General features: G+C 40.6%; 3 protein-coding genes across 4 annotated transcripts in view; all 3 read left to right on the top strand.

Moving 5' to 3' along the window:
- Nucleotides 1-17,619, top strand: part of LOC121946893 (E3 SUMO-protein ligase PIAS1-like) — a 74,443-nt gene extending 56,824 nt beyond the window's left edge. For both annotated transcript variants that reach the window (XM_088075304.1, XM_042491721.2), the window contains exons 5-13: nt 171-305; nt 1,432-1,537; nt 2,741-2,814; nt 3,099-3,259; nt 6,402-6,538; nt 6,910-7,138; nt 8,622-8,761; nt 9,007-9,047; nt 11,162-17,619. In XM_088075304.1, coding sequence (XP_087931430.1) covers nt 171-305; nt 1,432-1,537; nt 2,741-2,814; nt 3,099-3,259; nt 6,402-6,538; nt 6,910-7,138; nt 8,622-8,761; nt 9,007-9,047; nt 11,162-11,530 — 1,392 coding nt within the window. In that variant the 3' untranslated portion in view covers nt 11,531-17,619. The remainder of the gene's footprint in view (nt 1-170; nt 306-1,431; nt 1,538-2,740; nt 2,815-3,098; nt 3,260-6,401; nt 6,539-6,909; nt 7,139-8,621; nt 8,762-9,006; nt 9,048-11,161) is intronic.
- Nucleotides 17,620-18,631: 1,012 nt separating this feature from the next.
- Nucleotides 18,632-20,846, top strand: rxfp3.3a1 (relaxin family peptide receptor 3.3a1). Its single transcript, XM_042491820.2, has one exon. It carries the CDS (start codon nt 19,211-19,213, stop codon nt 20,195-20,197), a length of 987 nt encoding a protein of 328 aa, XP_042347754.2. The 5' UTR covers nt 18,632-19,210; the 3' UTR covers nt 20,198-20,846.
- Nucleotides 20,847-22,337: 1,491 nt separating this feature from the next.
- LOC148190364 (uncharacterized) lies at nt 22,338-25,938 on the top strand. The gene is made up of 4 exons (XM_088075294.1): nt 22,338-23,111; nt 23,222-23,310; nt 24,921-25,132; nt 25,446-25,938. Exons 1-3 carry the CDS (start codon nt 22,860-22,862, stop codon nt 25,090-25,092), a joined length of 513 nt encoding a protein of 170 aa, XP_087931420.1. The 5' UTR covers nt 22,338-22,859; the 3' UTR covers nt 25,093-25,132; nt 25,446-25,938.
- The last annotated feature ends 1,426 nt before the right edge of the window (nt 25,939-27,364 follow it).

The raw sequence follows: 27,364 nt of genomic DNA, 5'->3' as shown, positions 1-27,364 counted from the left end.
TGAACAGTGACAGGCTTTTTTATTTCACATATCCCACCTTCACTGTCATTATGATGGTGATGAACCCATTTTCTTGATAAGTTCTAGAGTTTTAACTTCTTTTTATTCAGAACAAAAAGACACATTTTCATCTTTTTTTTATCTTTTGAATATTCATGTCTGTCTTTCAGGGTTATCTTCCTCCAACCAAAAACGGTGTAGAGCCTAAGCGGCCCAGCCGGCCCATCAACATTACCTCACTGGTCAGATTGTCCACCACAGTCCCCAATACCATTGTGGTGTCGTGGACCGCTGAGATTGGACGGGTAAGAAACAAAGTGTCACACATTTCTAACAAAGGGGTGAAATCACAAAATATTTGCTGCTAAGAGCTTCATACATGTAAAGATTTACTTGCCTTTTCTGTTTCTCGTCCTTCAAAATTGCATATGTTTGTGTTTTGAGATGGATATGGCGACTAAAGAAAGAATAGATCGATTTTGAGATGTTACTTAAGGCTTTTGTGACTCGTTGTTTCCCGCTTTTGTCATTTTAGAGGCAATATGTTTAAAGACTAATTAATTGTTCATCAATTTTTGCAGCTCTGATTGTCATCTTCAATCTAGTCTATCAAATTATGCTAATCACTTAATTATTGATATGTCACTTAATCTATATGCACATCTCTCTTTGCGAATACATGTCTCTATGGGTGATATTAAAATGTTGATAGTTTTTGATTAAAAAATTAAATCTCTATCTGTGCAACAAGTTGCTGCAAAATCTGATGAGATGAGTTACTGTTGAGTGAGAATCATCACGTCGTTCTTGAGTTGTCGTGTTCACATGAGTGAGACAGACACACAGACGCCACCGTGATAGAAAAGATTTTAATACAATCGTGTGACAGAACAGAAAACAGTCGACGGTCGTCCAACATATACATTTGAATTAAACATCTTGCTTACACTACTTAAAGAGTTGTGTGTGTGCATTACATGCATGTGTGTGGGGAGCAGTTTGAAGCCCAGGAAGTGGGATTTCTGGCCTCCGCTGTGTTGAGCTTTTACAGCCAAAACAGCATTAAATGTTGGAGCGGAGTAAGAAAACATTAAGCCGCAGGGAAAGTCCGTCCATATGACTTTATGTAATCCAAATGCAAACTTGGTGAGGGATGATGGCACAGTTATATCACTTTTCGATAAACATTTTACACTAAATAAATCTGTTGATTTGTCTAAAAATAGTTTATATCATGCATGATATCAGAATATCATGCTGCCTTTTATTGAGTTGGGTGAAGGTTATCATTCTGTGTTCGGCAGTATTGTTACCTTCTGTAACAATGTTCAAGGTCATTGGCTGTAACTGAAACAAGGACAAAAAAAATGGGATTTAAAGTGTCTTTCTGCATGTTATTACATTAAAATCTGCATTCATGTGTGTTCACAGAGTTACTCCATGGCAGTGTACTTGGTGAAGCAGCAGTCATCCACAGTGTTGTTACAGAGACTACGGGCAAAAGGCATTAGAAACCCGGACCACTCCAGAGCACTCAGTAAGTCAACTCCTTTTTTTTTTTTAAAGTGCTAGACCGATATTAGGACCAATACTGACTTTATAAATTGTGTAGGCAGATCGTGCACTGGCCAGATGTGATTTATTCACATTAAATTAATGCAATCCTAAACTGTGCTTGTAAATGTACTCACTCTCATGTGTCTCACATGTTAATAACCGTCAGGCTGTGTGATGGCAGCAGTTAGTAGACGTATAGTTTTAGTTCGGCAACCTCATGGCTCCATGCCACTAAATTCTAGTTGAGGTATTGGGAGAGACATGGTGGTATTGTTGCATCCAAACTCTTTTTCGCTGTGAGGATATCTTAGCTGGCCAATATGTGGTTTTATGAGGACACTATTGTGCAATAAGTGTAATATTAATCATTAAAATTATTAAAACTTAAATTTAAATGTGGGAGGTCTTCAAATTAAGTCAAGCTCTTCTGCCTATAAATCCACATTAATGAAGTTATTTGTCTTTAAACCAAACACTGTATCTAACGCTGTCTTTTACTTTATACTTGCACTTAACTGTTGGCAACATGTAGATTAACCTAACTCACTCTAACAACCATATTTCTGCATAAAACCTGCCTTTGTGCAGGACAACATATAAACTACTAACCTTTATATTTACCTGCAGTGCCTGAATAAGAACAATCTCCAAAAATCCGACTTAAATTCGGTCAAAAATGATCTTGTGATGGTATTAAAAAGCATTAAATTTAGGTGCCTGATATCTGTAGACACCCTGTTTAATGATTTTACATCATTTGTATGTAAGAAGTAGTAGTAGCGGAACATCTCATTTGTTTGATGAGCAAAATTGAAGGAGCTGGTGGTGAAATGTGTTTTTTTGTTAGAAACAAATATTAATACTTGTTTCTTGTAAGCGGTACAGTAAGGTTTGAAACCCCACTTCAGTTGCTGCACACATATTGATCGTCTGTCCATATATAGATTATAAAATATGGGAAGTGATGTAAGAAGATTCAGGTGCAGATGAGACTCTGCTCACAGAGCATGAGGAGCTCTTGAATGAATTTACAGAATGAAGTTTTATTTATGGCTTTGGTTTGAAACACACAGTGAAGGAGTTTCAGTCTAAAATGAGAACCTGAGCTTATAAGAAGAAGTCCTGCTGTTTGGTCCACTCTGACTCATGTGCGCGCGTGTGTGTGTGTGTTTCTCTTCTGCAGTCAAAGAGAAGCTAACAGCAGATCCAGACAGTGAAATCGCCACGACCAGCCTTCGAGTGTCGCTGCTCTGCCCGGTAAACACGTCCTCATGTTCTTCATGATTTTAAAGCAGTGTTTAGATATTCAGTCATGCCAAGACATGTCCGTCCATTCTTTGCCTTTCCATGTGTCTCAACATGTCCTTAACTTCTGGTCGTGTACACAATCCAACCGTCTAATTGTCTTCTCAACCCTTATCGTGCATCTTTTCCATGTGGGTTTGGCGTGTTTGTGATATTTATGCATCCCGTATCCCCTCCATCCCTCGCTGTGGGTGTCCCCTTCATGCCCTGACGACATGCGTGTGCACACTGTGCAGCTGGGGAAGATGCGGCTGATGATCCCATGCCGGGCGCTGACATGCTCCCACCTGCAGTGCTTTGACGCCACGCTGTACATCCAGATGAACGAGAAGAAGCCCACCTGGGTGTGTCCTGTCTGCGACAAGAAGGCGCCCTATGAGCACCTCATCATCGACGGGTAAGTCGACCTGAACCCCCTCCATAAACCCCATCATACAGATGACCTGTTGGGAAACACAACTTGTTATTTTTACACTGTTTTTTGTTTGTATTAAACACACAGAAATGTATATATAATGTATCAGTTAGTCGCTTCAGAGGTGATGGCAGCTGGAGCTACGCCAGCTGTTTCCCACCAAGTTTCTACTTTTATTTAGCACCAGTAGTGGGATGTAACGTAGTACATTTACTTAACTACGGTACTTAATTTGAGGTACTTGTACTTCACTTGAGTCTATTCTTTTCATGCCACTTTATACTTTCACTCCACTACATTTCAGAGGGAAATATTATACGTTTTACTGGATTACATTTATCTGAAAGCTTCAGTTACTTTACAAATTAGATTTTTTGCATTAAAAGCACGAGAAAGTTTATAAAGTATGATGTTTTGTTTAAAATTAAACTACCCAACATTTAACAAAAGTACAGCTGAAGCAATTAGTCGATTGATCAATAAGCTGATTGCAAAAAGAGAGAAATGAAAAAAGTATTGGCAGCTATTTTGGATAAACATTTTTTTAAAGATTTTTACCTTTAATACTTTAAGTACATCTTCCTGATTATACTTTTTCTAAGTACCATTTTAATGCAGGACTTTTACTTGAAACAGAGTATTTTCACAGTGTGGGTTTAGTACTTTTACTTAAATAAAGAATTTGAATGCTTCGTCCATCACTGCAAAGCACTTTTTGTCCAAACATGCAGCCAAAAACGCTTCACAGAGCAGGATCAAAACAGATCAATATATAAAATATATAAATAACTAAAAATTATAAATATACCATAAAAAAATAACTAATGATGTAAAAGTCAAAAGAACAAATAAAAAAATTAAAACATTAATAAAAAATCGCAGAAAGAACCAACGAAAGGCTTCGGTGGTTTGAATTTTCTCCTCCAGCTCTCAGCAATAAGCTCATAACAGGGTTCCCATTGGTCCTTGAAATCCTTTAATGTTAGGGATTTTGAAGGAGAAAAACAAGGCCTTGAGACTTTTTGGGAAAAAAGACATATAATAGACATAGGTCATTGAAAGTACTTTAATTAATATATTTTGTACCCAAAAGAAAAACATATTTATTTATTTTTTCATATTGTCTGCCATCAGTATTACACAGCACAATGGAGAAGTGTTCACACATTCAAGCCCCTCTGTTTTTAATTATTTGTAAGCTTCTGTAAAGCCTACTAGTTCTCATTATAAAACTTATTATAACAGTAATTAACCTTGATTTGTGTCTTATGCCTTGTTGGTTGAGAACTGGCCCTGGAGCTTCCTTGAAAAGTTTTTTTTTTGCACATTGTATCCTCTTCATTTAAAACACTCTACAGCTCTTTTCCTTTAAAAAACATAAACAACAGACGTATTTTACATGCATATTTTATATTGTGCATTTTTTGATTTTGTATATATGACTCTTGACTCTAGTGGTACTTGTTTTTCTTTTTCCTTTCTCTTGCTATGATTTTTTGCAACAAAACACCAAGGAAAATTCCTTGTATGTAAAAAACCTGAGATAAATCTGATTCTGAATTTACTTGTTGTGCATAAAAGTTTAGAATTTACTTTGAAAAAAACAGCATAGAAAAAAATACATTTCAACTTAAGGTCTGATTATGATCTTTTTTTTCTGGAGCTTTCAGCTGCATCTCATAGTTTTCAACAACCTCTCTATTGTATCAGCTGTAACTGCTATATGAGCACAGTGCTAAGCAGAAGTGATGAGCTAGCCAGTGGGGAGCACACATACACTAACATGCATGTGCAGCCAGACTGACATATAAAACCACAGAGACGCTTGAATTTCAACAGAGGTGCTGTGACTTCAGTCTCACAATATCTTTACATAGCAAATAGTGGTTTGTAGCTATATTAAAGCTCTGAATGTCACCTGTAGAACCTTTAAAATCTTTTGCTTTTAATGACGGCTACTTTTACCACTACATTTACTCATGACTAGAAACTACACAGTCCTAATGTTGTCTTTTTGGAAAGGAAATACTGCACTGATACGATGTGATTTATATACATTCAGCTCAAAATCTAGAGCTGCACAGAAACACTTTGACAACTTGTTTAACTCTCATCTTGTGTCGCCTTTTGAAGGATTGTGTCTCATGAGCACCCTGAAGGCTTAAATGTGGCTCTGAAAAGTTTGTAACTTGCTCCTTTGGGGAGGACAGAAACTCTTGTCAGCTTGGATTCAGAAACTGTTGGTCGATTAAAACACATGTTCAAAAGCTTTTCAAACACACTTTCCCACCACTGATGCAGTGGTGTAATGTAACAAAGTATTATTATTTTTGTTATAGTAGTTAAGTATTTTTTGCAAGTATCTGTACTCAGTTTTTTATATTTCTGTCAACTTTCACTTTTCCTCCACTACATATCCCAAATAAAATGTGTACTTTTACTCCAGTACAAATACTCTCAGCATCTTAGTTACAACAAAGTAGTGACAAAAGGGACAGATGGACAAATAAGAAATGGAAGGGAAGGAAAAACTGGATTTTGCTCTTTAAATTTGAATGTTGTATTTTAAAAAAGACTACATTTTTCTTCAAGTGTAATGAACGCTACATTTTTAAGGATGTGCAGATGATGATAACAATGATATAAACTTTACAATTCTCAAAATTCTGACCGCTTGCTATTTTATTTCCAGCATTTGCTTGTACTTTTACTTTCAATACTTACATAGATTTGATATGATAAAATTACTTTTGATACTCAAGTAGAGTAAATATCAGACTTTTACTTGAGTAATATTCTAGTAGGCGACTTAAATTTTGACCGAAGCCATTTTCTAGTAAGAAATCTGTACTTTTCCTCAAGTATGGCTTTCAGGTATGTTATCCTCCACTGCACTCAGCCACCTTTACAGCCTGCAGCTGGAGAGTATATCATTGAAATACAAGCAAGTTTCATTGGAGTTTTCCTTTAACTCACTGATGCACAGTGTTGATGTTAGCCCATTTAGAGTCTTAAGAAGTGGAAGATCTTTTCCTCAACATTCAGCTTTTGTTTAAAAAAAGCTAAATTTCAGTGTGCGTTTGTGTACATTTTCCTGGATGGGTCTGTGTATGTTTGTTCTCAGGCTTTTCGTGGAGATCCTCAACAGCTGCATGGACTGTGATGAGATCCAGTTCAAGGAGGATGGCAGCTGGGCCCCCATGAGGTCGAAGAAGGAAGTGCAGGAGGTCTCCTCTGCTTCCTATAACAACGGGCTGGATGGTGAGACTTGACATGAAGGGGGGACAAACAGGGTGGGGTAAGAAACAGGGAGGCTGCGTCTATATAAAGGCGGTGAGAGACGCCTGGAAGTAATTAAATCAGGATTACAGAGACGTGGTGAGAAGAGAGAGAGCGTGCATTTACGTCCCCTCCCCTCTTTGTTTATGCATTGTCACTTTTAATTTGGTAAGACATCAATCACAATGCCACTGAGTAAACTGCCTGTCTCCATAGTAACAAACACACTATATCTGATATGAGAGCAGAGGAAGTGTGCGTGCACTTTAGCATAATTCAGTTTACAGCAAGGCTTTGTTGCAGCCTCAGAGAAAACATCACACACAGAGTAACGTGTCTCTTTTGCTCTGTAGGTTCATGTCGGACGTCTGCAGGCTCAGATCAGCGGAGCTCCTCGTCGTCCAGCCACGGCGGCAGCGAAAGCAGCAACAGCAAGAAAGTAGAGGTGATCGACTTGACATTGGACAGCTCCTCAGACGATGAAGGGCAGGACTCGCCGCCTCCGCCGCCACCACTGCCCCCTCCACCCAAAAGAGCGTGCCCCTCTATGTCCCCGACCTCGCCGCCCATCATCAACAAAGGGTCAGACATACACACACGAAACTTTAAATTATATGTGGAAATGAGGCTTGTTTTAGCTGCTGACATGATTAGTTATGTATCTAAACATTAAATGATTTATGAGTTTTGCACATGAACACACAGGTTTTTTTTTTTTACTATTTCACATCAAAAGTACCCACAGTGGAAGGCTGAGAGTGCTGACTGAGAAAACTCTGCGTCTTAACTTCCTTATTTTTTTAAGTTAATGTGTATTTATAAATTTCGAAATGGCTGACTTTCCAGAAAATAAAAATCACTAAATCTGTTCATTTTCTTCACATAAGAATTATGATCAGATGGTTAGTTCAGCCAATAACAAAGATAACAAATAATATACAGCGTAGGGAGAAGCAGATAATCTATTGGGCTTACTTTAAGTCGCGACCTAAAATATTAAAATTTTACAGTGTTATAGAGAATGCTTTAACTAACATACAGAAAAACAATGTAACACGAAAGTTATGGCGAACACAGGAAGGATTGGTAACCTTCAGCCTACAGACTTACAGACTATATATATATATATATGTGTGTGTGTGTGTGTGTGTGTGTGTGTGTGTGTGTATATATATACTATATATATATATATATATATATATATATATATATATATATATATATATATATATATATATATATATATGCTTTGCACGCAGGAGAAGTGTCAGCTCTGTAAACATTGCTGTTAGATGCCACTATTCACTGGATCTTTAAGCGAGAGGTGCAAGCTTGTGTACATAACCAAACAAATTGGGAGAAGTTAACCCAAGGTGCATTTCATCTGGAAATACAAAAATAAACATACAATTATATACTAACACACTCTATTAGACATAAAATTATGTCTAACAGAGTGTGGAAGCTAAAGATTTTGCTTTTTAGGAAACTGATTTGATCATTTCAAGTTAGTTCACTTTTAATATTGGGGTCAGCTTTCGTTAAATTCAGCAATATTTTGTTAAATACTGTAACAGCAAAGTGTTTTGAATTTTGTACTGTCTGGATTTGCACCTCAGACCAGAATCTCTCAATAATGGTAACGTCAGCTGAGGCTCATGGATATCAAACAACTGTAGTACTGACGTAAACACACATGATCATGACATTGTTTCTATGTTTAACGACACTGAGGATACTGTTGAAAGAAAAACAGAACAGAGAGAAACATTTCCTGCCACTTTGCAACTCCACTTAAGATTTAAATCCAGGTTTCCTGAAACTCTTAACAACTGCAGTTTGAATAAAAATTCATTATGTGTATTTGTGTAGAAAACTCTGCATCACTCATTTGACTTTAATGAATCCTGTGACTGTTAGTGTCCAAATGTTTATATTTTAAGGACAGAGAAGGAGACAGCATGTCCTGCGACTTCCAAAATAAACATGAACAAAAGCTTAATTATAAATTAATTGTCTCTTCACCTCTTCATTTTTTTACCTTTCTCTCTGTATGTGTTTTCAGAGTGTTGAACCTGCACCATCAGGCCTCTCCTGTGAGCCGTACTCCCAGCATGCCAGCTGTGGACACCAGCTACATCCCTCCTGTCCCCCCACTCATCCAGGACTACAGACCCTACTACCACACCCCCAACGACCTGTCAGGTAATGACATATGTTTTTAAACCTAACTGTATTTAAAAAATAAAATGAATATTCTTCCAAATGTTCCATATTTACATATTTTACTGTGTCATTGTGCAGCCACACCAACTCTCCAAACTCAAATTTCAAATTCTACTGGAAATGCTAATATATATATGTGTGTGTGTGTGTGTGTGTGTGTGTGTGTGTGTGTGTGTGTGTATGCTTGATATTCACCACTGACTCTGTCTATTATTGATTTTCAGAGCTGAACTTCTTCTCTTTTCTTCAAGGCGACAATCATCAGGTACGTACAACAGCACACCTGTCACCACGGTTCAATCAAACATAATAATTTAATTAAAAAGAAAACCAAATGGGGCGCCCGGTGGCTTGGTTGGTAGAGCGGGTGCCCCATATGCTGGGCTGTGTCCTCGCCGCAGGGTTCGACTCCGGCCTCGGCCATTTGCTGCATGTCGTCCCCTCTCTCTCCCCCCTTCACACACACTCTCTGTACTATCAAATAAAGGCCAAAAAGCCTAAAAAATATCTTAAAAAAAAGAAAACTAAAAACACTTTTTTCCTGGGTGGCAAACTGCAAAAGGACTCTAAGGACTCTAAGTGTAAACATAAATTCTTCCTGCACGTGTTCCTTGATAACAAACCTCTGTGCGGTAAGACAGAACAGTGACTAAAGATCTCTCATGCAGAGTCAAACACTTAAGAATTTCAAAAAAAACTATTTGACATGTGATATTTAGTGGAATTGTACATTAAATGTCACACAACCTGCTGGTACACAGCTCATCTGTGTGACTGTCTGTGTCCGTCTCTACGGGCGACATGAGACCGAGACATTTGACAAATGATGGTCGTCACCCTGCAGTTACTGGTGGGTTGAATTCTCCGAGGCAGTTGAGCATAATTACAGACTTCTCTTCACTTCTGACATCCTCATCTTTCATTGTGCTCTGTTTGAGTTCTGTTATTTGAAATTAACATTTTAAATAACCTTGAGGGGCTGCTCTAGCTGTTCACATGGTTTTGGTGTTGAAATATTTCCATCCAGATTTCCTGAATCAGATTCTCTTGTGAGTCTGCAGACTGTGAATGAAAATAGTTCTTAGATGCATCTCGCGAGTGGACTTTTTCTCTGTTCGTAGCTCAACAAACTACATGTATCATTTATGTTTCTTCTAACTCACAGTTGGTTTATGTAACAGCATCAACCTGAGGCAATATGTTTTAAGGTTATCCTTCTGTCCGTCTCATTCTCCTGTATGGATACGTCAAGAATAAGACAGAAATTTCTTCAAATTTAGCACAAACGTTCACATGGACTCAAGGATCAACTGATTAGAATTTAGTGGTCATAGGTCAAAGGTCAAGGTCACTGTGACCTTATCTGTCTCATTTTTGTGAATGCAGTACCTTAAGAGCACCTTTAGGGAATTTCTTCAAATTTCGCACAAGCATTCACCTTGATTCAACAATGAACTGATTAGAATTTGGTGTTCAAAGGTCAAGGTCACTGTGACCTTGTGTCTGTCTTATTGTCATGAACACATTGTCTGAAGAAGCCCTTGAGGAAGTTTCCTCAAATTTCAACTTGACTGGTGCGTGAAGGCATACAACTGCACGGCAGTATTTCTGGTTTTTAGCCTAACGTTAAAAAAAAGAGCTGCTAATGTTTTGGCAGCGTGAAGTTAGTGGAGTGAGATCCAGCAGGTACGTTGTGTTGTATCTCGTAACGCCATTGTTGACGTTTGGCATGTGCTTTGTCTGTTGACCCATATTTTCTCTGAAATCCAAAATATTTCCACACCGCTGATTTATTCCTGAGTAAATATGTTATCCTCGTCATCGTCATCCTCTTGGCTGCTCGCCACTATCTGCCTGTCTCCGTTTGATGGTGACACAGAATTTAAAAGTAAAGGTGTATCCGAAAGATGATGATATGAATAGCTGTTTTCACTTTGACCATAATTCACTATTAAAACTCAGTGATCGCGGTGCCCAGTGGTTCAGTGGATAGGGTGGGCGCCCCATCTACAGAGGCTGTGTCCTCGCCGCAGCGGGCGCAGTTTCAATTACAACCTAGGCCCTTTGCTGCATGCTGCCCCCTCTCTCTCGCCCCCTTTCAATCTTAGTCTTTCCTGTCAATTAAAGGCATAAAAAGCCCCAAAAAATAGTCTTTAAAAAAAGAAACTGACTAAAATATTAGTCATTTGAAAGCCCTAATAGAAATTAAAATTTCACTAAATTTTGATGCAGAGATGCATCGATAATCGTTTTATCATCGAATCAACTCTGACTCGTGATGGAGTCATAAGGTGCCTGGAGATTCCCGCCCCGATCAAAACGGCCCCCGCTAACTTTAGCAACTCACACTTCCTGTCTTGTGTCTCTCCTGCGGTTCAGCATTACAACATGGTGATGGCAGCAGCGGCCGCCGCTTCAGCTTCAGACGACCACGAGCTGCTCCTCAACCGCTTTCTGCCCTACAGCACCTCCTCTTCCTCCTCCTCCTCCCAGCTGTTCCTCGACCAATCAGGAGCCTCCTCGGCCCTTTCGCTGACCGCGCCGACCAACGGGGCGAGCAACTCGGGCAGCAGCAGCAGCCTGGTGTCGTCCAGCAGCCTCCGCGACACTCACTCCACACACTCGTCCTCACACTCGGGCTCACACTCCTCACACACGCACCCTGGGGTGGTGGCCAGCCGGAGCAGCGCCGAAGCAGCAGTGGCAGCTATTTACGGCGGGATACCTGACGTTATATCGCTGGACTGACTCGAGGAGAGTCACACTTTGGGTCCAGCTACAATCCGGTAACAAACTTTTTGACTGCAGGGTTAAGTTCTGATCCAGAAACTAGACTGGCCCCGAGTCACCAGAACGTTTGTGGAGTCGTAACGACAAGACTGCCTCAAGAAGAGCACTAATATTACGAGTGAGGGTTCGCTTCACTAGACTGACCTGGAAACAGTACCGAGTCATCACTTTGAGGGGTCAGCTGTGGAGTTCATGTTCGTACACTGACCACAGATCAGAAACCTGTCCAGCATGTGAACCCTCGTAACTGCGATACTGGTACCAACCCGGCACAAAGAAGCAGAGACGCTACCTGAGCAAAAACACAAAGGAGGAAGGCTCTTTTTTTACAAAAATGAGGAGTGGCACCGTGTACAGAGAACAAAATATATTTTCCTCTTTTACTTTTGTATGTAAAATCGGGGACATTTTCAGTCTAGTGAGTTGCTTCAATCGCTGTTTTTAAGTGGAGGACTGAAGTTTTTTGTTTTGTTTTTTTCTCACAAAAGCTGATGCATATGCTTGTTGCCATGTGCTTATCTTTTTCTTCGCTTTTATCCTGTTTTTTTTTTTCATTGGCATTTCTCCAACATATTCCCTTTCTCTCTTTTGCTCAAGCTCATTTTTAAACTCATAGTGTATTATTTCTCTGTCCAGGACAAGAACACTGAATTTACAGGTTATTCATGTACTAATGATTTTATTATGCTTTTAAATTATGTATAATATTTAAAATATATATATATATATATATATATATATATATATATATATATATATATATACACACACAAACACACCACACCGATCAGCCACATTATTAAAACCACCGATAGATGAAGTGAATAACATTAATCATCTCTTTGCAATGCAATGTTCTGCTGGTAAACATTTGGTCCTGGCTTGCAAGTGGATGCCACTTGACACGTTCCACCCACCCAAATACTGTAACAGACCCAGCGCACCCCCTCATGGAAACAGCACTCCCCACTGGCAGTGGCCCCCCCAGCAGGACAGCGCACCGTGCCCAGAACGAGACAATGAACTCGAGGGAGGGGGACCTTTGTTGTTTGTTTGTTTTTCTCCTTCTAAATGCATGTATGTTTCTTTGTATCGTTCTGTGTCCTCTCTCTAAATTCTGATGTTTTTGCAGGTCACTGAACGCAGCACAGGCAGAGCTCTCCAGATCTTTTTCCTCTGCAGCAGTTTGTGACTCCAGGGGTTGATAATTGATCTGTCAATTAATTCAGAGCTGATCAGAGGGCCACTGCCATCGAGGGATGCGGTTGCCATGAGAGGGGTGTACTTTTTCTGCAGTGGTGTTTTGGTGGGTGGTGCGCATCAAGTGGCATCTATAGGAAAGCCAGTACCCAAAGTGTCCCTGCAGAACATTGGCTTGTAACCACATGATCAATGTAATTCTCTTCATCTGTCAATTTATTTTAATGTTGTGATATATATATATATATATATATATATATATATATATATATATATATATATATATATATATATATATATATATATATATATACATATATATACACATTATATTATATATATATTTATATATATATGCATTCCCTTGACCTTCAGGTTAATGCAGTGGGGAGTGTGTACGTGGAAATTAGCCATTTCTGTTTTTTTATTTTTACTCCTTGATTTCCAGTTCTTCACAAAGACTCTGCCGGCATACAGCATTTAGAAATGGAGACTTTTAGACTATTTATACTTGGAGCTGAAAGAGTTTCTTTTTTTTAAAATTTCTTTGCACAATGCCAAAAATAAGATATGGTACCTATGATAATGATCACAATAATCCGAGTGCAGTTGTGTGCCACAGTGTTTTCAGTCCACTGTCCACATCTTCGGTTTCAGCTGGTGGTTAAAACTGTGTTCTTTTGTCTCTTGTCTTCTCAGTTTCATCGTCTTTTTTGCCGGACTGTTGTTAAGCTGTTGTAGCAGCGTCGGGCGTCCATGGCTTGTGAAGTTTAAACTAGTGCCTGTTTGTGTGCATGCTTCACAGCGTGTTTGGGATGTTTGAGTTTTTAAAACTCGAAAGAATGTCTTTAATGGTCGCCCACAACCTCTGTCCCACCTCGGTCCGAGCTTTTTGTGAAGACTTGACTTGTGATGGCGTAGGCGCTATCAGGGGAGTAATGTTTGGGAAACTGCTCGTAGAAAGCGGGAGATCTCAGCATGCCAGCGTAGACTGGGCACGGTTCCAGCTGGTTTAAAAATACCTGACCTGTCTGTGATTTAAAAGCAGCAGAAGCTCATCGGTGTCTGATGTGGAAGTGTCAAAGCACCTTGATTCAGCTGAAAACGCAGAGTTTGCTCATGAATGTATTTTAAGAGTGGAGAAAGTTGTTAGCAGAGGTTGTCACGGTCACATTTCCAGCGACATACAGTAGATCGGCTGCCCAGTTGCTTGCGTGTCCTTGAAACTTTCTTTCTTATCACTTCCTCCTTGATGTCCCACTTCCTGACGTCCGAGACAGGCAGCTCACTTCAAAGCCTAATTACCCCCCCACACACCATGAGCTAATCACTTCTGACAGCAACCCCATCACCTGACATCACGTCCTTCAGCAACTAACTGGGAGACAAATTAACCCCCACCCCTCCTTCCTTCCCTCCCTTGCTCTCTCTCGCCATCTTTAACTTCCTCTCTCTTCTCATGGGAACCAACCCCCCCCCCCCCGGCACTCAAACTGACCCAGAACAAGTCTCGTGTATTTCCTGTGTTGTGCAGTATTTTATTTATTTTGTATTCTTATTTCTATATATTATATTTTTTACAAGCTGTTTTGATTTTCCACGGGTGAGCGTGTGACTCACCGTCACTCGGGAGCCGTTGTGATATCATTTTATTTAATATGCGTTTCATGGTTATTCCTTGCCATCAGCACCATTTCTCAAAAAGGTACCATTTAGTTAATTCACCATGGAAACGCCTTTGTGTATTTTCTTGGGAGCTGACATGAATAACACTTTATAATAAGGACGCAAAACACAAGCTTAATTAATATGCGCATGACTCAGTGATGATTTAATGTATGAATTCATTTAGGATGTATTATGGATTGCTGTTGCTCACCAAGTCACTGTGAGTGTATGTGATTAGTTAATGCTTAATGGATCATAAGTTAATGATTAAGTCACAGTTAGTGCATGCGTTCATTTATAAGCCACCAAAATAGCTGGAATCCAGTCACATAGAAAAAGGGCCAGGATTGCCTCTTATAGAAATATGAAAAGAAAAAGAGCACTATTATGTGTTATAAAATTTAATGCTGTTTTCTTTATCAAATTGTTTGTTAGATGCAAACACTTGACTTGTTCTTGCAGACATCATCTCTGGTTTTGTTGGCAGGTCACAGTCAGGTTGTCAGCCAGAAGACTGTATATAAAGATGGAAGAAGCATCTCCGCTTCCTCCCACTGTACAAAAATGAAGCCAAAATATTCAGGATACGGCAACTGCCATCTTGTGCTGGTGACTTAAGTTGGAGCTGCAGTCTGAGCTGTCGCGATCTCTGCCATATTGAGTTTCCGCACTTACATTGATCCAGCCAGTCCCGAGCTGCACCATTGAGCGAAAGCACACTGATGGTACACACAGCTGTCAATCATGTCATCAGATTTCAAATAACTTATTTAAACCAAATTAATCAGAAAAGAAACACTAGAACAAACGGGCGATAACAATTAACTGAAATGATAGAAACTACTTTTGGAAAAATTTATTTGACAAGTACTTTAAGTTTTTAGGCCACGTTTAGATGAGTATATCTCTACTTAAAATGGAAAAGTCGTTTTGTTTTTTTTTAATCTACGTTTATATGATAACATTGTGAGATCAGTCCTCGTGTACACAGATCCGCAAAAAAAACGAAAACTCTGTAGTATTCACACCAGGCCAGTAGTTGGTGGTGTAACCCTCCAATAGAAGAACACTAGGTGCCTGCGTGACGTGCAGCCATGACGTCTGCACGTTGCCAGTTCACACGGCGACAGAAGGGGTTGCGTTTTCCAAAGATTACACTCTGGAACCTGATTTCAAAAGTTTGCATTTTCAGGCCCCTAAAACGCAGTTGTCATGTGAACGAAAGGCCAAACTGAAAAGTTACATGCAGGGACCAGTGCTGCATAAAGGGCCCCTTACTTTATAACCTGTACTGCAGCCAGCCACTAGGGGGCGAACCAGATGTTTTGGCTTCACTTGTCAGGAGCTGTCATGTCATCCATCTTTATATGAAGTCTGTGCTGAAAATATGTCATCACAAAGCAGAAAACAAGTTTTTTTGTAGCTCATGAAAAGCAAACGTTTTTTAGATGCATGGTTTTCACAGAGCAGTGATGCCACTGAGGTTGTTAAGACTATTGATAATTTTTCGAAACCAAGAGTTTAAAATGATTTAATCTAAGTTGATTATACATTCAATTTTATAAAGAGTACCAAAGCCATTAAAAACATATCTGAAATTAGATTTTAAATTGATGGTTATACAGATGAAACAGCTGGAAATTAACTGGTCCTCAACCTGTGGATGTTACAGCTTTGTTTCCAGCAACAAGCTCACCACGTGACTGGAGGTGTGTGTTCAGTGACCCTTCTGTACCAGCACTGTGTACAGGTTGTTCATTTTTTAAAAGAGAAAATTATTATCCTATTTTGTGCACCTGGGACTTTTTTTTCTTTTTTAAAAGAGGTATGGCGTATTATTTTTTAATAATGAATTTTATCAGAATTTAAAGTGCTGTTATTGGTACAACCCTCCATGCCTCTGAATATAATTGCTTTTGTCAAATTTGGACATTTGAATTAATACACACGTTAATGCTGAGTTCATTAACTGTAAGTGTTAATGAATCACATAAACTCACAGTGACGCGATCATCATTAGTTATGCATTTAGTGGAGCGTGTGTGTTTGCACCTTTATTATTAAGTGTTGCCCCGACATGTTACACTGATGAAGATGTCGATCCTTTAGTTTCCATTATGTTAGTTTAAATATTAATCACCAGTATTTGGACGCTTGATAAGGTGGTCACAGTTTAACGAATGCATTTGATCATGATTTAATTTATTTAAACTTCTTTCCTCACGCTTGTTATGAGACGGTGGAGCAGATTACGCACATGAAGTGAGAGCGGACCGTGTTGAATGTGTTCCTGGTCAAGTGCTCGACATACTGGGGTCTCTATGGGATTACAGAGCCGTTTCATGACGTTAAGTGTCCGCAGCTCCATCCTGTGGTTCACAGTTGTTTTTTAAGGCAGAAGCTCTCGAGCAGGGGGAGGTTTTATTGTTCGAAAATGTCAGATTGCATGCAGGGATGGATAAGCACAGGGCTGTTGCCAGCTCGATCCCTCTCCAGCTTGAGTCACACACACAGGTATGTCCACGTGTGCAGTGTATGGAGCTCATGTGTTTGCTGGTGTGAGCACACTGAGCCAAAACCAGTGTGTGCACAGAATAAAGTGAATGGAGTAAGGCCACTATTATTTGCAGTTGCTCTAAAAGGTGTTTTCAAAATCTCCACAGGCAAACTGTGCCATGATGTGTCACCTTAGATAAAAAAGGGAAAAGTCAACAATGTGTATATTATGTCTGTATGGAAACCTGAACGTTCAGATCCAAACGTGGGTGTTTGATGTCCGTTTGTATGCTTTTTGTGTGTCAATTCAGAGCGAGAGAATAAATTAATTTATATATTTTTTAGATAATGAAAGCTGTACTATTATTACAAAAAAAGGACTGTGGCCAATAAAAAGTCTTACACAGCAGAAATAATCTCAAAGTCAGACTTGAGTCGACATCTGCACTCACTGCCTTAAAACATTCACAGGTTCTGTTTCACGGCTCCAATCCGAGAAAAATCATAAAAAGGCTTTTCGAGGAGGGCAAGGAGAAGACGGTGTACAGTAGACCCTTGTCAGTTTGTACAAATATACCAAGTGAAAAAAAATATTTATTACCTGCATTGGAAGAAATTGTTTACTTATTGAATGTTACCTGTTTATGTAGAAAAGTTTAGATGTAATAAAATGCATTCTGTTACTTTGTGTGTTTTCCCTTTTTTATGTCTTTTCGCCAGTGACATCTGTTGTAGAGGCATGTTGTTGTTTTCAGTTTGTCAGGATATCTCAAGAACGCCTCGATGGAATTTCTTCAAATATGGCACAAACGTCCACTTGGACTCGACAATGAACTGATTAGATTTTGGTGGCCATATTCAAAAATCAAGGTCACTGTTGCCTCTTTAGTCTCATGATCATGAGTGCAATATCTCAATATCTTGAGGGAATTCTTCAGATTTTGCACAAATGTCCACTTGGACTCAACGGTGAAATAATAAGACATTGGTGATCCAAGGTCATTGTGACTTTGCATCTGTGTAATGATGTCTCAATGACTGTATGGGGGAATTTCTTCAAATTTGGCACAAGCGTCCACTTAGAATCAAGGATGAATTGATTAGAATTTGTTGGTCAAAAGTCAAGGTCAGTGTATCGTTGTATCTGTTTCATTCTCGCCGATGCAGTATCTCAAGAGCAACTGAAGGGAATTTCTTCAAATTTGGCATGAATGTCCACTTGAACTAAAAGATAAGCTCGTGAGAATGTGGTGGTCAGAGGTCACTGGGACTTTGTGTCCATCTCGTTCTTGTGAACGTAATATCTCAAGAAGGCCCTGAGGGAATTTCCTCAAATTTGGCACATGCATCAAGACTCAAAACATGCCCCATAACCCAATAATATATACACTAATTATGACAAAATTTCACACAAATGTCTGATAGGATGAAATACTGAATTGATGATAAAGGTCAACTTCATAGTAACATAGTGTTCTGTGCAAACACTTTTTCTTTCCATCATGCAACAGAGGAGGGGACATTTGGTCTGACACTTAATTGGTGACACTAACTGTGCTGATAGTAAAGGTCTTCTGTGCTGCTGGGGGAAAATGTGTTTAAAGCAACCGTGTTTTCACAGGCATGATTGTAAACTGTCTCTGACTGGTGCGTGAAGGCATACACCGGGGGGCAGTAAGTCTAGTAGTCAAAGATTATCCTCTCTTAAGGAAGATGTTGCTGTCTTATTTTTAACAGCCTGTTACACTGGAACTGAACACTGGGTGGCAGCAGATAGTCGTTTTCATCAACTTCTCCTTCTGTGATGTTACCAGCCCATCCTGCACATGTTTCTAAACCAGTTGCGCACGCTTTGACAGCTCCAGTCTGTGCCTTCCTGGCTTTGACGTGAGCTATACATAACACGAGCATTTTAAATTATTAATTGCGTGTTTGTTTATTTTTTTAATTGTAAGTGATAGGGATGCCTCTCGCTCTGCTTGGCCTCCGTTACGCATGTGACTGATGGACATATCACACCTTATGTTCGCCCATAAACATCTCCGCCCCGCCGCTCCTGTCACGCTGTCAGAGCTCAGAGCAGTGGTAGATGATTGTGCGTCTTATAGCGAAGAGGCGGAGAAATGACAGGACAGGAGGGTGGGGATGGATACAGACAGAGGCATCGCGTGCTCATGTGGCACTCCATGATCCATCTCCTTTTGGGCACAAATGTTTTCTTAAATATAGACTTCTCGCTGACTAGATTATCTTAAATTGTGAGCTTCTGACACCATGAATGAACAAAACGAGAGCGTTTGTTTGAACAGTTCACTGATAGAGGTGGACTTCTTCAACAAGCTGGAGGACATCGACGTGACAGCTGACGGGAGCCCGGCTCTGAGGGTCCTCATCTGCCTTGTTTACTCTGTTGTGTGCGCTGCGGGTCTGATGGGCAACCTGCTGGTCCTCTTCTTCATCAGGGTCAAACAGGAGAGGAAGAAGTCCACAGTGAACTTCTTCGTGTTCAACTTGGCGGTGACGGACCTGCAGTTCGTGCTCACTCTGCCCTTCTGGGCAGTGGACACCGCGCTGGACTTCAGCTGGCCGTTTGGAGACGCCATGTGCAAAATCGTCCTCTCGGTCACCGTGATGAACATGTACGCCAGCGTGTTTTTTCTCACGGCTATGAGTGTGACCCGCTACTGGTCGCTGGCCTCGGCTCTGAAGAACAACGACGCGCAGAAGTCATGCTCTGCCAAATGGACCTGCGCAATCATTTGGACACTTGCGACTCTGGCGACTGCACCCACGTCGATTTTCTCAACTGTCAGCAACGTAACCGGAGAAAAACTCTGCCTGCTGAGGTTTCCCGGTGGACAGTACTGGTTAGCAGTTTATCACATACAGAAAATACTTGTAGGTTTTGTTTTGCCAATGTCCATCGTGTCCATCAGCTACATCATGCTGCTGCGCTTCATCCGCACTCGGAGTATGAAAACAAGCAACCCCAAACGGAGATCCCAAGTTACAAAATCTATCACCATCGTCGTGTTGTCTTTCTTTCTGTGCTGGATGCCGAACCACGCCATCACTTTGTGGAGTGTACTGGTCAAACTGAACGCTGCACACTGGGACAAAGCTTATTACATAGTCCACACATATGTGTTCCCACTGACCGTCTGTTTGGCGCACACCAACAGCTGCCTGAACCCGATTATTTACTGTCTCATGAGGAGGGAGTTCAGGAACAAACTGAGAAGCCTGATAAACAGAGGATGATGTTTTTCGAGCTTTGGGATCGATTTAATGTGTTGACAAACTACCCATGACGCACCGAGTGCGCACGGCGAAAAAGGGATGGCGTGAGAGAGGAGACCTTTCAGAAAGCACAAAGACGACAAGCAGCATGATATAAACACTATTCACTCCATTCTGCTTGTGAAAACGTAACTTTCATCTGCGCTTATTCTCTTTAAAGGCTTGCGTAATGTGGCTAATGTCTGCTGGTACTGGGCTTTACGCATACGAATGTGTGTATAAAAAAAATACACACGTATGATCACCGTGGCACTACTTGTCAAATATGCAGTAGGAGTTATGTGTCTCTTGTCTACATCCGTGACCGCGTGCGTAATTGCGCATGGTAATTAACCATGCATTAGTGTGCTCTCGTTATATAGCTGAGCGCTTTTTACATCCCTCTGTGAATATCTTTGCAAATAATGTAACCAGTGTACGATTAGTGTGTCAATCATGGATGCGAACATCCCCTCCTAAAGCAAAGAGGGCGCAGTTACAGGTAATGTTTTGAGCTATTGAATACAGTGTCATGATCAATAGTTTGGGCACAAAAAAGTGAAATATGATTCCTGTAAATATGCAAAACTGTATCCACAGTGTGTGATAATAAAAAATATCCTCAAGTTGTCACATGGGTTAGTTTTCTCAGCTATAAAGGGCCTGTTTGATTGAGGAGTCACAATGTTACTTATCATCATCATCATTTATCACCTGTTTATGAAATGTTTCCACCTGTTTGGAAACATTTCATAAGCAGGTGATAAATGATGTTCTGAATAACACAAAAAAGAAGTGTCTCACTGACCTGCACATTGAAGCTAATGGGTTAAAACCATTAAAACGCAAATCAGAAAGACTAGCTAATGGCATTTTATATCCATCACCTGGAGCTCTCTAGCATCACTCATCAGAGAGGAAACGGCACGAGCACTGCATGAGCCGCGCGCTCAATAGCCTTTCTGAATAGGTCTGCGAGCTGCAGCCTACGCACACAGCTTGGTGTCAATGTGAACATTATATTCACATCAGAAACCGCCTGCAGTTGGACTTAAGTGTAGTTAATGTAAAATGTTACATTGAATTAAATGGAGGGGGATTAATTTACAGTTTATTTACACAAGCATATAAAAGAACCATCAATCTGTTTAGTTATTATTTTATTATCATTATTATTTTAATTTACACTTAACGTTTTCGAAATTTCGGTTTTCTTTTTAGGGCAACATTTCTTCTTTTTTTAACTTTGCTTTTTTGTTACTTTATTTTCCAGTATTTTTCTTTTTTTTTTTGTTTGTTTGTTTTGTTTTGTTTTTACAAATTTCTTGCAAATTCTTTGGCAATTTCCTGTTAAGTTGCGCATTGCCCTCCCATGTTTAAAGTCGAAAGAAATAAAGTCGGTTTGTATTTAATAGTGCAGAAAGAGACTCTGAAATGCCAGTTAAAGTCTACACATGCTGTCCACTGCACTCCCTTGTTAAGTTCTCCAAATTTGGTGTTGTGTCTGAAAAATATGACACAGAAGCATCTCAAACATCATATTCATATCACAATATGACAGCTCACTAAATTCAGACTCCATGAGAAATGTGTGACCTATAAACATAAACACAGGCCAGACAAGGCTCAGACACACTGATGAAATGACTCCTCAAAAATGTCGTCTTCATTTCAGTCTGTTGCCCAACAACCAAGCTGTGTTAACTACAGCTAAAAACGGCTAAATCGGGAGACCGTTTGAAAGTACGTCTTTTTAGGCTCACAAAAAACTTCTGAAACCACTCTTTTTGGCAAAGGGGGTCGGGATTCATGCAGAGTATATTATACTTCAAGTACATTTTCCTGATGACACAAGCAACATTTTCAGTTCAGGACTGATACAAATAACTGATTTTTTTTTTTTTTACAATTTTTTACAGGTATACAATTATTTTAGCATTAGCCAAAAACAGGAGCACTGCTAACAGATGTAGCAATTCCAATCAAATGCGTGTTAAAGTAGGGGATAAAATATATCATATATACAATATTATATAAAGTAATACCAATAACACAGTAATTGAAGCTAAGTAAAATGAAGGTAAACATGAATGTTTCACATTCAGCCCTGCTGCTACTGCTGCTGCTCCTCCCTTCACCTTGTGCAATCATTCCCACCTGTGGCTCCCAGCTGAGTCTCATCACTGAGCCAGTACATAAACGGTACCGGATCATTCATTCATTGCCAGATTGTGTTTGTAGCATTCACGTCTCGCACTTATCTTCGGCTTGATTTCCTGGCTCCAGCCCTGGCCGTGTTACCTAGCCTTTGCCTACATGTAACTGTTTATAAACACTATTTTACGACTCCTGCGAGCCATTTTTCCCCCTTGGCTCAGCGGCAACATATTCGTTTGCCACACAGAAGTTCCGGGTTCGAATCCACTTTCAACACCGAGTAATGTTTATTTATCATATGTACAACTAATAGGCCTGCAAGGAAACACTGAATTATTAAATAAAAATAAATGAAAAATAAATCTGCTGGCATGATACGTGGATCGCTAGAATCCATTCCGCGTCTTGCATCCATCCGGTCAGCTGACATGTTGACGTTGCAGTACGTCACATATAAACAGGAAACCGAAACAAACAGGTATGCCCTATGTTGTACTCATCAATGCGAGGCACAGCTCCAATGACAGCGCATCGCAGCAACGTTAAAGTCCAAAAACCAGAGCAGCGCAAACGAGACCGGCGAGAGACACCCAGCGCAAAGCTGAACCGCTCGACCCCCCCAGCGAGACCGCCGGACGCCGGCGACGCAGCACCACACCGCGACAGATCCCCGAAGACTGTAAAGGGATATTCACTCATGGACAGGATCATCGGCGGAATACAGCAACGGAAAACTCCAGTGAGTGGCACAGTAATGTAATGTGTAGTAGTATCAATTGTAATAAGAAATTTAATAATATATTTTTTATATTTTCTCTGTTTTTCCCCTTTTGACATTTTTCCCAAAAGACTAAGCTGCTGCTCCTCCCTTCACCTTGCCCAATCATTCCCACCTGTGGCTCCCAGCTGAGTCTCATCACTGAGCCAGTACATAAACGGTACCGGATCATTCATTCATTGCCAGATTGTCTTCGCAACATTCAGTCTCAGGCTTGATTTCCTGGCTCCAGCCCTGCCTGTTTTACCTTGGCTTTGCCTACATGTAACTATTTATAAACACTATTTTACGACTCCTGCGAGCCATTTTTCCCCCTTGGCTCAGCGGCAACATATTCGTTTGCCACGCAGAAGTTCCGGGTTCGAATCCACTTTCAACACCTAGTAATGTTTATTTATCATATGTATAACAAATAGGCCTGCAAGGAGGAAGCTGTTGGCATTGAATTATTACATTAAAATAAATGCAGCTAAAAACACGTTTCAAATTGAGATTGCGTTGGGGATAATAATAACAATAATGTTATTAATCTATCCAGTGTGAGAGCCCTTCAGCAATGCTCTTAATGGTATCTCCTGACCTCAGGCAAAAGTGACAAGAACCACTTGTGACAGTGTGCGGCTAACAATACAGTGGCAGCTGTTGGAGTACCAGCACACCCTCATGGCCAGGGAGAGACACAGCCCTGGAAGAGTTTTGAAGTGTTTATTCTCGTGCACTAGCTGATGCAGAACATGTATGATGGATCTAATCCCATGATCCACACTAACCAAAATTCAACTGCTGGCTCAATGTTGCAGCATTCTAAAGTATAAATTGCAAATGTACAACAACATTGCTATGGCAACCAGAAGGCAAAGCCAGACGTGACAGAGTTTGGGATTGAGTTTTAAACCCCAGTAACACTGAGCACAAGGGTAACAGACCTGAGAAAAATGAACAGAGGCAAGCTGGAAATTAGGTACCCCTGTGTTCACTGACCACAAGTAACGGCCAAAGTACAACCTGCAGCAAGAGAGACACAAAACAGACATTTTTACTAAATAAATAGGTTAATTAATTAATTCAGTCTTGTTTTGATAGTTGCTTTTCAGTGTTTCATCAGCACCCCTGAATGCAGCGCAGAGCAGTCATGTGACCCAGCAGCAGTAATGTAATGTAATGTGTAGTAGTATCAATTGTCATAAGAAACGTAATAATATATTTAATGATATATATTTTAAAGCCTATAATGTCTAAAATATACTATTCTCTCTGTTTTTTTCATTTTTGACATGTTTTCCAAAAGACTGCAAATATAATATATAACAACAGCCGGCTAAGCCAAAAATGTAGTGTATATATAGTACAAAGGTATTTTAAATATGTATCAGCTGGATAGCTGGGTGTTAATGACACTGACTTTGGAACAGGAGACTGGGGTTCGAATCCCGGTCAGGGCGTAGACAGCTATCCAGTGAGAGCCCTTCAGCAAGGCTCCTAATGATAAACGCTGGTTCTCAGGTAGTACCAGTGACACAGAGTGAAAAGCGTTGGAGTATCTGAATACACTTACAACCCCCGCAGATAGTTCCAGCACAGTAAGGTATCAATGATGCCTTCAAGCACAGTAAGGTATCAATGCTGCCTTCATAACCACTGTGCAGGGGAAAGAAACCTGGGAAGAAGGAGAAGGAGAAGGAGAAGGAGGGTGGTGGTGGTGGTGGAGGAGAAACTTTTGATGTTTGGAAGAAGTGTTGATGTTTTGATGTTTGGTTTTCCGAGTTTCAGCTGGATCCCTGAACGCAGCGTGGTGCGGTCATGTGACCCAGCAGCGGGCGGGCCTTTCATCAGCTTCCCTTCGCTTTTGGCACCAATGTCGGAGCTGTTTGTGCTTGGAAGAAATGGACTCTGGCAATGCACGAGTTTGATCATTCAGAGATCCGATCAGCTGAGTCTGTGAATGGCGCCAAAACAGGACCCTAAACCTAAATTTACAGAAGGTGCGTGACAGAAAAACAACGCGGACGTTAACGTCTGGAGGGGGGCGGGTTTGTTGTTGTTAATGCTGCTGTGGCTCGACAATAGTGGTCTCCGGGGAGGGGGGACAGAGCCTTTATTATTGACCACATATGTGGAGAATTCATTTCAAATAAACCGAAACTTGACATATATTAAAGCTAGTCGCCCTAAAATAAAGCTAAAGGTGACATTAACGCTATGCTAACGGCTAACTAGCTTGTTATTTGTGAGCAACTCATGTAGACAAATTCAACACAGTAAGGTAACAATGGCGCCTTCATTAACACTGTACAGGGGAAAGAAACCTGAGAAAATGATCATAAAGAGGCCATACAACTGATAATTGTACCACCCGAGGACCTCAAAGCCGCTCGAAACATATACTGTACTCATGGATGACAAAAAACACCGCCTGAGTGACAGTATGTGGGAAGAGCAGACATGTGAATACCAGTATAACTCCATGGCAGGCGGTACAGATGGAGCAGCCATGATGATGATGGAAGAGGCAGCTGCTTTCACAACCATATATGAAAGAGATGCAATGAAAATGAACATCGGTGACGATGGTTGAAGACGTTGGGTTGCACGAGAAGAGCAGACCAGAGAAAAAATGAGGACACACACACACATATGGTATGTACTGATCTCAGGGATAATTGAGAAGCAGCCTAAGTGACAGTATGCATGAAGAGCAGCTGTATGACAGCTGTTGGAATATCAGTATACCTACATTGTATACCGATATACGGTGGTTTTTACTTAATAAAGCAGTTAATTATTTCAATCTGGGAGCTCTTTGTTTTGATGTTTGTTTTCTGAGGTTGATGAAGTTGCTGGAGCGAAGGGAACGGCTGATGTTATGGGTAATGAGTAGTCAACGAAGATATGATGGAGTTTTGCCTATAAGAGTTTTATATATGAATAGAAACCAGTGTGTTTGTCTGCGTCTGCGATTCAGGATTAGTAGTAATAGTCCGGTCTGCTGGCATGATCCGTGGATGGCTAGAATCCATTCCGCGGCTTGGATTTCCTGGCTCCAATCCTGCCTGTTTTACCTAGGCTTTGCCTGCATGTAACTGTTTATAAACACTATTTTACGACTCCTGCGAGCCATTTTTCCCCCTTGGCTCAGCGGCAAAATATTCGTTTGCCACGCAGAAGGGCCAGGTTCGAATCCAGTTTCAACATGTAGTAATGCTTATTTATCATATGTACAACAAATACGCTTGCAAGGAGGGAGCTGTTGGCATTGAATTATTAAATTTTAAAAAATGAAGCTAAAACACATGTTTCAGATTGAGATTGCATTGGGGATAATATATAAAATATTAAATAAAGTAATACCTAACTGCAAAAGTAGTAAAATGAAGGTAAACATGAATGTGTCACAGTCACCCTGCTGCTGCTGCTGCTGCTCCTCCCTTCACCTTGCGCAATCATTCCCACCTGTTGCTCCCAGCTGAGTCTCATCACTGAGCCAGTACATAAACGGTATCATTCCGTCATTGCCAGATTGTCTTCGCAGCATGCATGACTCTCCAGCACTCATCTCCAGTATGATTTCCTGGCGCCAACCCTGCATGTTTTAGCTAGGTTTTGCCTACATGTACCTGTTTATAAACATTATTTTACGACTTGTGCGAGCCATTTTTCCCCCTTGGCTCAGTGGCAACATATTCGTTTGCCACGCAGAGGTTCCGGGTTCGAATCCACTTTCAACGCGTAGTAATGTTTATTTATCATATGTACAACAAATAGGCCTGCAAGGAAACACTGAATTATTAAATAAAAATAAATGAAAAATAAATCTGCTGGCATGATACGTGGATCGCTAGAATCCAGTCAGCGTCTTGCATCCATCCGGTCAGCTGACATGTTGACATTGCAGTACGTCACATGTAAACAGGAAACCGAAGCAAACAGGTATGCCCTATGTTGTATTCATCAATGCGAGGCACAGCTCCAATGACAGCGCATCGCAGCAACGTTAAAGTCCAAGAACCAGAGCAGCGCAAACGAGACCGGCGAGAGACACCCAGCGCAAAGCTGAACCGCTCGACCCGCCTGGCGAGACCGCCGGACGCCGGCGACGCAGCACCACACCGCGACAGATCCCCGAAGACGGTAAAGGAATATTCACTCATCGACAGGATCAGCGGCGGAATACAGCAACGGAAAAGTCCAGTGAGTGGCACAGTTTGCGAGACATA

This window comes from Plectropomus leopardus, chromosome 1, assembly GCF_026936395.1.
Source record: "Plectropomus leopardus strain MGB_pleo_1.0 chromosome 1, ASM2693639v1, whole genome shotgun sequence".
NCBI classification, from domain to species: domain Eukaryota; kingdom Metazoa; phylum Chordata; class Actinopteri; order Perciformes; family Serranidae; genus Plectropomus; species Plectropomus leopardus.
This window is presented reverse-complemented; position numbering and strand designations above follow the sequence as displayed.